Raw genomic sequence first — 14,708 nt, 5'->3', positions numbered from 1 at the left:
AATGACAGTACACTGACTGGCAAGTTGTAGGATCCCTCTTCTTTGAGGCTTTTAAGAACTAAAATTTATTTAGAGAAATATCCATCAAGAGTGAGAAGGGATCATTGATCCAGGCTGAAACTGTTACCATGATATAAAATTGCAGCCTAATTTTATTAGCTGTGATTAAAGTTGAATAGAAATTGTGGCATCTGTATAAAATTGAGTTGCAATTGTTTTAGGTTTTATATATATTTACTCACTTCTTTGACCACTGGCTTTAATAGCATGAGAATTAAATATATGCATTTACATGTTTTTAGGATTAGAGTTCTGAGATTTCCAGAATTTATAGGAAACAATTAACGGAAAATCTCTGCCTGGGTAGAAAACAGTAATTTGTGTAAGAAGTGCTGAACTTCTTTGCCATTTCAAGGTTTTGAGCTGTGTTCAAATGCAGAATGTTGTCTCTCGTGACAGAGGCTGTACAGGGCGACCTACCACAAGAACAAGGACAAGATTCACACCACCCCCGACACGCCCGAAATCCGCCAAGTCAGAGCCACGCAGGAGGCTGTCAGTGATGTAAGTGCCTTCCCACCAGAACTGAGGAGAAATTGAGATTATCCCCTGGGCAAACACCTGAAATGCTGGCTTGTTCCTTGTTTTTCAGCTGATCTACAAGTCGGATTTCTTCAAGATGCAGGGCCACCTGATCTCCCTGCCCTACACCCCGCAGGTGCTGCACTGTCGCTACGTCGGGGACATCACCAGTGACGTAAGCAGCTGCTGCTCACACACCTGCTGTGAGCTCCAAAACCTCTCTGCTGCCACTGGCATTGGCTTGCTCTCACTTCCTGTCCATTCTGTAACCAAAAAAAAATGCTTTTTCACTGTGTTTAAGGGATTAACGGTTGATGCTATCCCCAAAGTCAACTTGATTTTGATTTCTCTCGTAGAATAAATACAAAGAGGACCTGAGGTGGTTGAAGGGCTTGGGTTGTTTCCTGTATGACACTCCTGACATGGTCCGTGCCCGCGAGCTCCGCAAGCTCTGGGTAAGGCTTTTCCTCTGGGAATTAATCATGACAAAAATGGATTTATCTCTGTGCATGCAGGAAGTGAAACACACGAACGTGGGCAGAGAATGAGGGAATTTTGTGCCCTGCAGCCAATTTGTTGTTTCGAAGCGCTGTTGGGTTGCACTGTAAAATTTCCTTTATTAATAGTGCTTTTCCTTTCCAGTCTAATTATATCTACACAAGCACTGCCAAGAAAATGTGGCCTAAAGTCCAGGTGGTGTTGGATACTCCTGGATACAGAGCAGTGCAGGAGCTAAAAACCCATCTGAGCGAGGTAAACTCTGTTATTTCTGCACGGTCTTGTAGCTGTAATTAAGCCCTCCCCGTGTTTTTTGCTGGAGTATATGTGATGTTATAATTGCAAAGCTGTGATTGTGCAGCTTCGGAATAATAGCAGAGGAAATAACTCCTGGACCTGTCTTTTTCCAGCTGGTTTACAGAGCTGCAGGCAATGAGCTGAAGACCAAATACACTTCCATCCTTGACACACCTGACTTCATAAGAGCCAAGACAGGACAAAAAATCCAGAGCCAGGTGAAAAAATGGTGCTGATATAAAAATCAATCAGGGAATCTTTCCTAATACATTGTTAAAGTACAGCAAGAGCTTTCCAGGCTATTTCAAATGTAGAATTCCTAGAAATTGGCGGTTATGTTGATATTGTGGATTTACAGCTGTTTTTCACAGACATGAAGTAGAATTTAGTGGAAGTGTGAGGGGGTTTTTTTGATTGTTTTCTTCTCGCTGCAGTACTTGTACGTGGAACTTGCCACAAAGGAGAGACCCCACCATCATGCTGATGGTCAGACTCCAGCCTTTACACATGCCAGGAATGTCAAGGACATGATCAGTGAGGTAAAATCTTGTTTTCTAATTTGCTGCCACTCTGCTGAGCTCTTTGGAAATTTCATTTCTAATTTTTGTGGTCATTTCAAGGCTCAAATCTGTTGAGCCTTCATTTATTTTTCTCTCTCTTATACTTGAGTTCCACGCTTCCTTTGTAAGTTCTGGTGAAAGAAAACGTTCTGAAAACATGTTTTAGGATTTTATAGGACAAGCTTTTTTTGCAGCTTGGCAGATGCTTCTAAAATTACAACGCTGACTCTCCCCTTTTGCTGTGTCTCTTAGAAAAAGTACAAAACCCAGTATGAGAAGATGAAGGACAAATACACCCCTGTCCCTGACACCCCAGTGCTGATCAGAGCCAAGAGAGCCTACCTGAATGCCAGTGATGTGAGTACTCCAGGAGCACCCCACTGCTGCTCTTCCTTGGATCCTCTGTGAAAAGAACAGGAAAAAGATCAGTGGGGAACGAACATGCAAAGCAAAACATAAAATATCTCAGTATCAAGGGAGTCCCCTTATTTGCATGGCCATTTCCATTTGAAATTAGGAGCATTATTAAGTTTTGATTTGATTCCACTGCAATGCCTTTTTCCTTTTCCAATTCTTATAATTCATTTTTATTTCCCATTGCACTGAAGTGTGGCCGTGCAACAAAGTAAAACCAGATTTAAAATGATTTGCTTGCACACCAAGTCTCCAAACAGAACAGACCGGGGTGAAGTGATTGATGCTGGGGCCAGGATAGAATAACTTTTATCAGCTTTTTCATCTCAGCTTTGTGTCAGAAGTAAACTGCTCTGTCACTGGGAATGTGTTCATTTTTTTAATTCAGAAGGAGATTAGAGAGAAAAATTACCTGAGCTGCTGCACAGGAGGTTGTTAAGGTGAAATTGACTTTTTCAAGCGTGGAATAGTTATTTGTGATTTAAGGCAATTTAGAAGTGCTCGTTTGTGAGAGCCTTTTCCATGTATTTCAAAACCAGCAGGATGTGAAAGGACATGTGCAGGGCTGGTGCTTTGTTCTAGGGTTTATTGAGTCTTACTGCTCCAAGAGTGATTTTTAAATACTGCCAAGGATCATCCCAGCTCTTCTGCACACGGGAATTTCTCCTCTGAGAAAGTCTTTCTCCACTGACCGGGATGATCTTCCTGCTTTCTTCTAGAGGACAGGGAAGAAGGAAAAGTAGATTTTTATGCCAGAAGTGGCACCTGTGCTATTCTAGAGAGCACTCCTGTGATGCAGGGATGTTTCTCCCTCAGTCTGAAAGTGAATCGGGTGAAATTCTCTGTAATTTGCACCACAAGGCTCAGTAAAATTACAGGGCTTACACTGGGATGTCAGACAGCAACATATCCCTGGATATCATTCCTGAGAAGTGAGAAATTTAACTGAAACAATTCCTGGCACATTGATCCCAACTTTTCTGGTTTTTGTTTGTTTATTTGTTTGCTTGTTTGTTTTTGGGGGTTTTTTGTTTTTTTTTTTTGTTTTGTTTTTTGGGTTTTTTTCGGGTTTTTTTTTGTTTTTTGTTTTCGTTTTTGGTTTTTTGTCTGTTTTTTGTTTTGTTTTGTTTTGTTTTGTTTTGTTTTGTTTTGTTTTGTTTTGTTTTGTTTTTCCCAGCTGCGCTACAAAGAAACCTTTGAGAACACCAAGGGCAAATACCACACAGTGAAGGATGCTCTGGACATTGTCTACCACAGGAAGGTCACTGATGACATCAGCAGCGTATGTACAACCTCTTCATTCCTAATTAGTGATTGGCACTTACTAACCTGAAATAGGCCTTTTAGCCTGTTGTTCCATTTCAATATGTCAAATAATTAGGAAAAATATCAGCATTATCAGTGTAGATTTCTTTCTTTCTCTGGAATATTGATTGCTGTTGATGTTACAGAAAAATCTCATTTCCACCTCTTTAGTTCTGCTGTTTCGGGGGCGGGGGGGGAAATGCAACTTTTGTGTGGCCTGGAGCGTTCTCTTCAATTGTTTGACTCAATTCTTCAATTTTCTCTGTAGATCAAATATAAGGAGAATTACATGAGCCAGCTGGGAATCTGGAGATCCATCCCAGACCGGCCTGAGCACTTCCACCACCGCCTGGTCACGGATGCCATCAGCGATGTGAGTCCCAACAGCCCCCGCACGGCACAGGCTGGCAGTTAAAAGTGGTTTCCAAAATGAACCCAAACCTTCTTTCTCAACAAAGGGAAAGCAGCTGAAATTTTTTTCAGTGATTTACAATTTGCCCTGGCAGATCTGGGAACTGACAGAACCTGATGGTTAAAATTGCGGCACATCCCCTTGCCAAATTAACAGACAGTCTTAATTAATTTCATTTGTGTTTGCTCGGATTTGTTTAGCCCTGTCACAACCTTTCATTGTACATTTCTGCACATACACGATAACCCCTTAGCTGTACATTATTTTTAATTCACACAGGAACTCCAACAGCTAATGACAGATCATGTGTGCGAATAAACTGAGTCCATCACAAAAATAGGAGAAAATAATTTATTTTATAATGGATGTAACTCTTTTGTGCTGAGGTTCATTTCAGCACTGATTATCTGCTTAAAACTGAGTCTTTTCACTTTTATTTCTAAAGGTTAAATACAAGGAAGACCTGGAATGGCTCAAAGGCACTGGCTGCTACGTATGGGATACTCCAAGTTTTATGCTGGCAGAGAAAAATAAAGTTCTCTACAGTGGGGTGAGTGAAACACTTTGAATTGTTGCCGAATGTTTTTGGACATTTGCTGTCCATTTACAACAATTTCTTTTTGGTAGAAAAGTTAAACTCACAAATGCAATAATTCCACCTTTTTTTTTTTTGCCACAAGTTCTCTCTAAAATCATATTTTCATTGCCTTACCCTTCCTTGGGTTAACATGGGCTGAGTTTTTGTGTGTTTGCTTTTCTTCGGCTCCAGTGTAAATACAAAGAGAATTTCGAGAAGACCAAGTCTAAGTTCAAGTACGTGGCGGACTCTCCAATCAATGAACATTTTAAATATGCAACTCAGCTGATGGATGGGGTGAGTAAAGATTTCTGTAGGCTCAAGTTTAAGTAGTTGGTCTGTGAGTAAATACAGAGTTGAAGGTTGTCCTTCCTTATAATCAGGCTTCAAGGTGCTTTAGGATCAAAGTCATGAGAGACAAGGTTGTTGTTGTTTTTCTAGATATTCGGACAGAACAGGTTTGAAGAGCCTAGAAGGTGAAATCCCCACCCCTGTTCATTCATTTTTCATTTGAATAAGGAACTTTTCATTTCAAAGGAACTTTTCCTTTGCTGACTTAAATAATGCTGCTGGTACAGTAACCCAGAGTGTTGGTTTCCATCTCCAAAAGGTGTGGAGAGAATTCCAGCTGCTTTCCCAAAACATTGCTAAAATCTTTACTGGTGTTAGGAAGACAGAGTTATGTCTGAAGCTGCCACAGCTCGTTTAATTTCAGTGACTTTGCCGGGGATTTTTCCACTCTACAACTCAACTTTTTCCTAATTTCCTCCTGTGGTGCTAAAGAAACAATTGACACAACCGAATAATTAATGAACAAACACCCCTGGGTTTAAAATTCAAATCACTCCTGGAGTTTGTAGGATCAGTGCTCTACAGCTCAGGACAAATTCCCTGGGAAACACCAGGTTCAGGGTGATTCCCGTCAGCTTAAAGTTGGAACAGCACATCAAAATCTGATGCTTTTCATTAAAGAAGCAGATATTTAGGTTTAAATCTTAATATTTCATTTTTTTTCACCAGCCATTTGTGTTATATCATTACCTGTCAGTAAGTTTATTACCTGTATTACCTGCTCTAGGTAAGAAAAGCTGTTTCACAACAAATACCAGAATTTTTATAAAGATTGTTCAGTCTTATTATTGCTCATTGGGCAAATAAGGAAAAAAAAATAATATCAGAAACATAAATGGATAAAATTTGATCAGTGGGAGCATATTGAAATGAACTTGCCTAATTATCTCCTGTTATGTAAATGATGTTTTTAATAACATCTCATTGTGTTCTCTTTGGACTCGGCTCAGGAATCTACAACACAGAGTTGCTCCTGCAGTTACATTTCATGAAGAAAATCGCTCATAAAACTGCTTAGTGAAAGGATGGAATAGAGACATCCTTTAGCTGCAGGCCTTCAGGGACAATTTAAAAATGCATTTGCCATTTGCAAATATTCTCCTTTTTTATCATTATTTTTTAACTTTATTTCATTTGGGGGGGGGTTGTATGTTTTTGATTGTTTTGGGTTTTTTTGTTGGTTTGTTTGGATTTTGGGGTTTTTTTTGTTTTGTTTTCTTTGGTTGGTTTGGGTTTTTTGTGTCTGTTTTTGTTTGGTTTTGGTTATATTTTTAATTTATTTATATTTTTATTAATATTTTATTTTATTATTTTATATTATTGTTTTATTCTTATTATATTATTATTTCTTGGATATTTATAATATTATTTATTATATTATTATTTAATTTATCTCTATTTTATATTATTATTTTATTTCTATTCTATATTATATTATTTTATTATTTATATTGTTATTTATTATTTATAATATTATTCATTATATTATTTTATTTTAATTTATATTTTATATTATGATTTAATTTTATTATTTTATATTATTGTTTTATTCTTATGTATTGAATATTCATAATGTTATTTATTACATTATTATTTTAATTTTTTATTATCTATTTTAATTTTATTTTATTATTTATATTATTATTTACTGACTATTTATCATATTATTTATTATGTTATTTTTATTTTTTTAATTTTTATTTTTATTTTTATTTTTATTTTTATTTTCATTTTTATTTTCATTTTAATTTTTATTTTTATTTTTATTTTTATTTTTATTTTTATTTTTATTTTTATTTTCATTTTTATTTTTATTTTCATTTTCATTTTCATTTTCATTTTCATTGTCATTTTCATTTTCATTTTACATTATTATTTTATTTTTATCATATTATTATTTATTGAATATTGATAATACTACTTACTATATTATTTTGAATTTCTTAATATATTTTAATTTATTTTTCTCTTTTGGACATGACCTCCAAGCCCAGCCTGTAAAGAGCTCACCCCCCTGATCTCTGTGTGTCTTAACCCTCTCTTGTTACACTGTGTTGTGCTATTCTGAGCAGAAATTATATAAAGCAGCCTATGAGAAGCTCAAAGATAGGTACAGCGTTATTGCGGATGATCCCAGGAATCTGCTGGCCAAGTGGGGCAGCACCCTGAGCAGCCAGGTACTGTGGGGGCACCTGCGGCGGCTCTGTGTGCCACCTGCACCCCCAGCGGTGGCACAGCCCTGCCGGATCGTCACGGTCCGTCACTCGGTCACTCCATCTCCATCCCGCCACCCAAAAAACGAGTCGCTTTTTGTGTGAGCTGCTCTGTCCGTCTGGCCTGTATGTACTTCCGTTACTGTGCATCAATGGACATCAGGAATCCAGCCCAGCCCTCCTGAAACGACTGGAGAGGTTTTTTAAAAAAAAAAAAACAACCCGGCAGGGTCAAGAATTTATGTTTTATTATCTCTCTTTTCAGATCTTCTTGATCATTTCTAGATGAAGCTACGGGGATGTCTTTGCCTTAAGCTCTAATTTATTCTCGTCTCCCCTCCAAAAAATTCGGAATTTCCTTAATGTGAGAGCAGGAAAATGTGTTAACATTTACTCTATTTACCCCACAAAAATTCATAATTTCCTTAATTTGAGAGCAGGAAAACGTGTTGATATTTACTCTATTTACCCCACAAAAATTCATAATTTCCTTAATTTGAGAGCAGGAAAACGTGTTGATATTTACTCTATTTACCCCACAAAAATTCATAATTTCCTTAATTTGAGAGCAGGAAAACGTGTTGATATTTACTCTATTTACCCCACAAAAATTCATAATTTCCTTAATTTGAGAGCAGGAAAACGTGTTAACATTTACTCTATTTACCCCACAAAAATTCATAATTTCCTTAATTTGAGAGCAGGAAAACATGTTGATATTTACTCTATTTACCCTCCCCCCCAAAAAAATTTCCTTAATGTGAGAGCAGGAAAATGTGAGAGCGGGAAAACGTGTTAATACTTACTCCATTTACCCCCCAAAAAATCATAATTTCCTTAATGTGAGAGCAGGAAAACGTGTTAACATTTACTCTATTTACCCCCCAAAAAATCATAATTTCCTTAATGTGAGAGCAGGAAAACGTGTTAATACTTACTCCATTTACCCCCCAAAAAATCATAATTTCCTTAATGTGAGAGCAGGAAATTGTGTTAATATTTACTCTAATTATCCCCCCAAAATCATAATTTCGTTAATGTGAGAGCAGGAAATTGTGTTAGTATTTACTCTACTTACCCCACAGAATTTCATCATTTCCTCAATGTGAGGGCAGGAAAATGGGTTAATATTTACTCTGTTTACCTCCCCCCCAAAAATTAATAATTTCCTCAAGGTGAGGGCAGGAGAACGTGTTAATCTTTACTCTTCGGCGGCGTTCAATGCTCAGATGTGAATTGTATGCACACGTGGATGAATACATACAGCACCCGGCCTAAATCTCTCCACTCTCCAAGTGCCTGGGATCTAGAGCTGTGTCCTTGTTCACGTTGTTCATGGGTCTCTCTTGTCCTTGGTTGCCATTTGCATGGACAGAAAAGCTATAAAGCCTTTGCCAAGATGCTCCTGCAGCACGGATGCAATGAAATTCTGAGGCCAGACATGCTGACAGCACTCTACAACACATACCTGTGGAGCCAGGTAATCTGCGGAGCCGCTGCTCTGGGGATTAGACACCCACTGTAGCTGCTTGGATTTGGCATTTTTCAATGCTCCCTCTATTGCCGTGGATTTCAGACCCCCAAAGCTTCCTCAGTCTGCTTCATGCTTAAAATAAAACAGAATATCTGAAACAGTGTTCGCTGTCACCTGGATATCGCTCAGCTCGGGCTGAGCTCGTCCCTGTTTTCTCCTTTCATTATAAACAATTGGTTTGTATTTCACATCTTTGTACAAAAAAAAAAAAAAAAAAGCAATTTTCTGTACATTTCAGATATTGGATGTTAGCTCTTCCTGGTATTTCTCTAACCCAGTTCTCATTCTGACACCGTTTCTTGGCCTGGCCACCTTTGATAACCCCAGTTCCTTAATTCAGGAGGAACATGATGGATTTGCCTGGGAGATTCCGGCATTTATCTCCCATTTATGTGCCCAGAATGGTGTCAGACACAGAGCAGTTATTCCTGCTCTGGAATCACAGCTGCTGGCAGCCAGCTCACCCTTTGCAGGGGGAAAAAATTCATTCCAGATCGTGAATTGGAATATAAATGATAGACGGGAAATGCAACGGTGGAAAACAATTCTGTCAGAGGGAATTGTAATTCTCCGTTATTGCCTGTGCCAATAGTGACATTCTTCAGTAATAAACCACTGAAGGTCTTTCAGACATTTTTGTTCCATTTTTCTGTGGATTCCTATTCTTTCACTAAAAACTCCATGCAGGTAACTTTGAATATGTTTGAATTCAAAAAAAGAAAATAAGTGTCTGACCTGCATGTCGCCCCGAGTTCACTTCATGTTCTCATTCATTACTTGTTGATCATTTTTCATATTTTGTCTGTCCCGGTTCCATTTCAAATGCACGGGTTTCTTTTCGGATAAAGGGTAGAGCATGAGAATTCTTTTCTAAAAAAGTACGTTCTAACCTTTCCCAGCTGCCTTGAGGCTGCCTACAATGAATTCCCATTCTTGGTGAACCTGTTCACACTGAACTCTGTGAAAACCGGTTTAGAAACCTGAGCAGAGCAGGGTGATCTTTTAGAAAATCATTACCAAGGCACGAATCCTGCTGCCAAAGCCTTGAAAACATTCTGCCATTGTGATATATTTGGAAATGGTTTTATCTCCTGCTGTGTGAGATGATTTACATTTCTCTTCGCTCTGATCACAGAATCAAGATTGGAAAAGACCTCCAAGATCACCAAATCCGAGTTTCAACTAGATATGAATATTTAAAAATGAGATATTGTGCATTATGAAACTAAAAAGTCTCTGGTCTGCAAGGATTGATTTTTTTTGGCTCAGTCCTGGAGATTTTATCTTGAAATAATCACCAAATTAATCAGACAGCCAACAGGCAGCCTCCTAGGCAAGGAAGGGGTTTGCAATTCAGCTCACGGTGCATGTTCCCGCTGTCTTTGGCTTTGTGGGAGGGTTTTGCAATTTTATCCATGGATATAACCCCACCTCTGGAAGAGGTTTTGTGCTGCTCTGTGTGATTAACTTAGAGCCTTCCCCCATCTCCAGATTCAGTACAAGAAGGACTATGAGAAGAAGAAGGACAAATACACCACGGTTCTGGATACTCCAGAATATTTACGGACCACCAAGGTCAACAAGCAGATCAGCGACGTAAGTGTGGCTCCTTTGGAGTGGGATAATCACCCCCAGGGGATTTCCAGCTGCCACCAAGGATTCCCACAAATAATCCAAGCCCAAATTTGTGCCTTCAGATCATTTACAAGCTGGAATACAACAAAGCCAAGCCCAAGGGCTACACCACCATCCAGGACACGCCGATGCTGCTGCACGTGCGCAAGGTCAAGGACAGGATCAGTGACGTGAGTAAATCCTCTGGGGCATCAGGAGCACACAAAATTCACTTTTTAACCTGATAGCCAATGTCTGTAACTCCTGTGTAACGCTGTCAGTGCAAACCGTCACCTTCTTAGACCATTTTGGCCTGTAAAACTCTATCTGCATTCAGGGCTTTTTCAAAACCCAGCTTTTCAGAAAGTTTTCAATAGAATTTTCTTCTGGAGCTCTTGGAACATTTTTTTTGCTGGGACAAATCACCCCTCACTAGAAATAAAAGCCATGAGCTAGAAGTGGTCTCTAAATCATTAAGTTGGAGAAGTTTTTTCTGGTTTTTCTTCCTTTAGTGGATTTTTTTTTTAAGGGTTGAATAAAATATTTCATGTATTGATGTATTTATTAATTTCTTATATGGATACTGTGAATATGTAAGGTAAATATTCTGATACAAAATAAATATATTTTAATTCTAGGGCAATAGAAAAGTCAGAAGGAGAGAGAAAGGAAGAGGGAATGGAGAGAATAATATAGAGTTTAGGCTTCTGCTCCTGATTCCTTCTCCTGGCCTTTGTTTCGTTGTTCCTTAGGTATCCATAAATGAGGATACTGAAACTTCTGAAACTCAGCGTAGTACTGTCAAAATAAGTAGCCTGAATCTCATCCAGATGCTCCATCGATTTCTACAGAATTAGTAAATCCAGGAGGAAAAATAATAATTTTTATCCAGATACTAAAGTGGATCGTTGAGAGTCAGAGACGTGAATTGAAGGACATTTTTTAAGTTCCAAACTGAGTGCTGAGATTCTCTGAAGGAGTTTTCAGTTCGTGTAACTGTCAGAAAATCAGCTTCTTCAAAGGATTTCTTTCGGCTGCCAAAAGCTAGAAATATTCAGAATTACTGGTCATGGATCGATTTTGTTTAATCTTAGTCTGTGCCTCGTGGTGAGTTAAAGCTGCCACATTTTCTATATAAAGTGCTGCTGGAGAGGACCCGCCTTCAGGCAGGTGCTTGATATCAAGTTGTATCAGTAGAATTCATTTCTCATGGAATCCCAGAATTATTTAGGTTGGAAAATCCCTCCAAGACCAGCAAATCCAAACTGTGCCCGACCCTCACCTCCTCCCCAGCCCAGAACCCTGAGTGATTTTCTCCTACTAAGATTTTATCCAGACAGGAGCAATTTTAATTAGGTTTTTCATATTTGCATGCTTTTCTTGTTGATGCTGATATGATCTGTGTCAACATTCTTACATCTCTGTCTTTCTTCAGCTGAAATACAAAGAAATGTACGAGAGGAGCAAATCTCGCTGCAACGTCGTGGCAGATTCAGTTCACATCAAAACTCCCAGACACGCCTACAAGCTGAACAGCAACGTGAGTCCTGTCCTGTTCATGTTTGAATTTTATCCTGGAGGGTGTTGGGAACCGGCAGTGGAAGCCACGAGGAATTGTTTCCACGAGAAATTATTCCACAAGCAATTAAATTCCACTGAATCCTTTGGACGTCGCTTCTAATCCTTCCGCTGCTGGAATAAAATGTGGTTTAATTTATTTCATACTGAAGTGTTCACTCTGCTGAGTTGTCCTTGGGGCTCTTGTATGTCGCACATCCCATTCTTCCAGCTGTCCTCTGTTTTTTTGGCAGAGACACAACTGTCCCAGGAATTCTGTGGGATGATGCTCTTGGAGACAAAGCAAAGTATCACGGAAAACTTTGCTGTGTTTTCTGTTGTTGGTGCCCAGCACCCATTTCAGTAGGAATGATCTGAAATCTCTCCCTTTCTCCAAAGTCAGGACACCATTTCAGTCCTTCTTATTCCTTTCTCCACCTCCATATTCCTTTCTCCACCTCCATATTCCTTTCTCCACCTTCATATTCCTTTCTCCACCCAGCAGTGTTAAAACTGCAGTGAGTAGACAGTGCCTGACCCAGAGAAAAGCCCTGATCTGGTGTAGATACATTTTCTTACCTCTCCTCACAAACCAAAAGAGAATTGGCCTCCGTATGTTGCGTACCCAATTCCCAGTGAACTCTTCCTGTTTGGTTTTTCCCTGCACACAGCTGGATTATAAGAAGAAATATGAAGCAGCCAAAGCCCACTGGCACCTGATCGCTGACAGGCCTGACTTTGTCCAAGCAGCCAAGTCCTCTCTGCAGCAGAGTGATGTAAGAAAATCAGAATACACTGAATATTCCATTTTCCCATCTCTCCCATTCAGAATTTTTTTTTTTAAATTGGAGAAGATCAGAGACTCTCTCACTTTATCTTTTATTTTTTTCTTCCTGCAGTACGAGTACAAACTGGACCGGGAATTCCTCAAGGGGTGCAAACTCTCTGTCACAGATGATAAAAACACAGTGTTGGCCCTAAATAATGCCATCCTGGCCAGTGATGTAAGCACTGAGCTCACCTTTCCTCCCCAAGTTCTCCACTACCACCACGCTCACTACTTACCTGTTCTATTGCAAATAGAATTGGTTTAACAACGAAGCTTTGAACAGTTCTTCTCAGTCTCACTTAATTCTGTGATTTGTTTAATTAACAAATGGACTGAATAAATTTGAATAAATTTGGTAAAGCCACAGGCCTAGTTCATAATTGAAATTAATATTCAAAGTGGACGTGGTCTGAACGTCCCTAGACCTTACACCCAGGTGAATCTCTGCCTTCCTGATGTTGAAATGGAAATGTCTGGAGAAAATATCTTTAATAATAACACAAAATATCTTTAATAATAACACAAAATACCTTTAATAATTATTAACAATATGTTAATATTCAGTAAATGAAAAAAAAAAAATCCCGAGTGAGAGCCATAGGAATGTATGGATTCGGCTGTAAAATGTCAAAAATATGGGATTTTCTGCAAAATTGTGCCCTAACAAGCAAACACAACCTTACTAATTACTTCCTATTCTGCCAGAAGACAAAACGCACATTACTTAAACTGGTATTTTCTTTCCTGCCAGATAAAATACAAAGAGAAGCACAACAAAGCCCGTGGGACCTGCCTGGTTGTCCCTGACACTCCTCAGATCCTGCTGGCTAAGAACGTCAGCTCTCTGGTGTCTGAGGTAAAACATTCATTTATTCATTGATTCCATTCAATTCCGTGCTGGAGCTGCTGGGTTTTACCTGGTTTTCCCCTGTGCTGGCAGAACAAGTACAAAGAACAGAGCAAGAAGCAGCTGCCCCATGGCTCTTTCACCACCCTGCCCGAGACCAGGGACACTGTCCACGTGAAGGAGGTGACCAAGAACGTCAGCGAGGTGAGCTCATCATCCCCAAAGCTGAGCTTTTCCAACCCAAACTCCAAAAGCTGCAGCCAGCACATTTTGGGAACGAGGTGACTCCTCTTTATCTACCTACAGCGGTTTTCAAGGAGCTTTTCTCCAAGTTTTTGTGGCATTCCTTCCACTGTGACGTTAAAAACTCACACGTGGCCCTTGCTGTTCTTGGCAGACAAACTACAAGAAGAAGTTTGTGAAGGAGAAAGGCAAGTCCAATTATTCTGTCATGCTGGAACCTCCCGAGGTGAAACATGCCATGGAAGTTGCTAAAAAACAGAGCACAGTAAGTCTGCCTCCTTTTTCCATTAATTTAGTAGGTTATATAAGCAAATCCAGCTGGAAAAAAACCTGAGTTTATGGATTTCTGAATTTCCTCCATGTTCAGGTGTCATTTTGAAAGATAAATGGACAAATATTTGCAAATATAAAATTGCACTGAAATAAGGGATTTGCATTTAAACCACGTTGTAGGATTTCAAGTAATCTGGTGGAAATCACACTAATAATTTTTTTTCAACCTGTCAGGCACAGACAGAATTTCCCATATTTATTTCTTTATTTGTACACAACTTGCAAAACCAGATTCCCAGATCCATTCCTCGGGAATTGATTTCCAAAACAAACCCCTTCACTTTCTCAGCAACGTTGCTGTGTCCTTAATTGATGTATTCCCAATGAATAAACCTCATTAATTTTCTTTCCTCTCTCTTTTTCCACGGATTAGATTGAATACAAGAAAGATGCCAAAACCAACCTCCACTACACACCCATAGCAGATCGACCAGATATTAAGAAAGCAACTCAGGCTGCCAAGTTAATCAGCAATGTGAGTGGTTCCAAGCCTTCTGTATCTAATTAATTAGTGTTAATTTAATGACAAAGTCCAGTAGAAT

General features: G+C 39.0%; 1 protein-coding gene across 20 annotated transcripts in view; it reads left to right on the top strand.

Moving 5' to 3' along the window:
• The window catches only part of NEB (nebulin), a 99,001-nt gene that overhangs the window by 57,190 nt on the left and 27,103 nt on the right, over positions 1-14,708 (top strand). For 17 of the 20 annotated variants that reach the window (XR_010722172.1, XR_010722173.1, XM_066190461.1 and 14 more), the window contains 21 exons: positions 460-564; positions 653-757; positions 939-1,037; positions 1,225-1,335; positions 1,491-1,595; positions 1,812-1,916; positions 2,190-2,294; positions 3,529-3,633; positions 3,925-4,029; positions 4,514-4,618; positions 4,838-4,942; positions 8,585-8,689; positions 10,235-10,339; positions 10,441-10,548; positions 11,793-11,897; positions 12,586-12,690; positions 12,814-12,918; positions 13,495-13,599; positions 13,684-13,794; positions 13,988-14,098; positions 14,540-14,641. Coding sequence is in view for 18 of the 20 variants with exons in the window: in XM_066190461.1 (XP_066046558.1) it covers positions 460-564; positions 653-757; positions 939-1,037; positions 1,225-1,335; positions 1,491-1,595; positions 1,812-1,916; positions 2,190-2,294; positions 3,529-3,633; positions 3,925-4,029; positions 4,514-4,618; positions 4,838-4,942; positions 8,585-8,689; positions 10,235-10,339; positions 10,441-10,548; positions 11,793-11,897; positions 12,586-12,690; positions 12,814-12,918; positions 13,495-13,599; positions 13,684-13,794; positions 13,988-14,098; positions 14,540-14,641 (2,217 nt within the window). In the remaining 2 variants the exon portion in view is untranslated. Of the gene's footprint in view, positions 1-459; positions 565-652; positions 758-938; positions 1,038-1,224; positions 1,336-1,490; positions 1,596-1,811; positions 1,917-2,189; positions 2,295-3,528; positions 3,634-3,924; positions 4,030-4,513; positions 4,619-4,837; positions 4,943-7,068; positions 7,174-8,584; positions 8,690-10,234; positions 10,340-10,440; positions 10,549-11,792; positions 11,898-12,585; positions 12,691-12,813; positions 12,919-13,494; positions 13,600-13,683; positions 13,795-13,987; positions 14,099-14,539; positions 14,642-14,708 lie in introns of all 20 variants that reach the window. The other 3 variants (XM_066190455.1, XM_066190448.1, XM_066190444.1) reach the window with 1 other exon arrangement.

This window comes from Chamaea fasciata, unplaced genomic scaffold (assembly GCF_029207755.1).
Source record: "Chamaea fasciata isolate MVZ Bird 193981 ecotype frontalis unplaced genomic scaffold, bChaFas1.0.hap1 SCAF_8, whole genome shotgun sequence".
NCBI lineage: Eukaryota > Metazoa > Chordata > Aves > Passeriformes > Sylviidae > Chamaea > Chamaea fasciata.
Note: the sequence above shows the minus strand (reverse complement) of the source record. Positions and strands in the feature narration are given on the sequence as shown.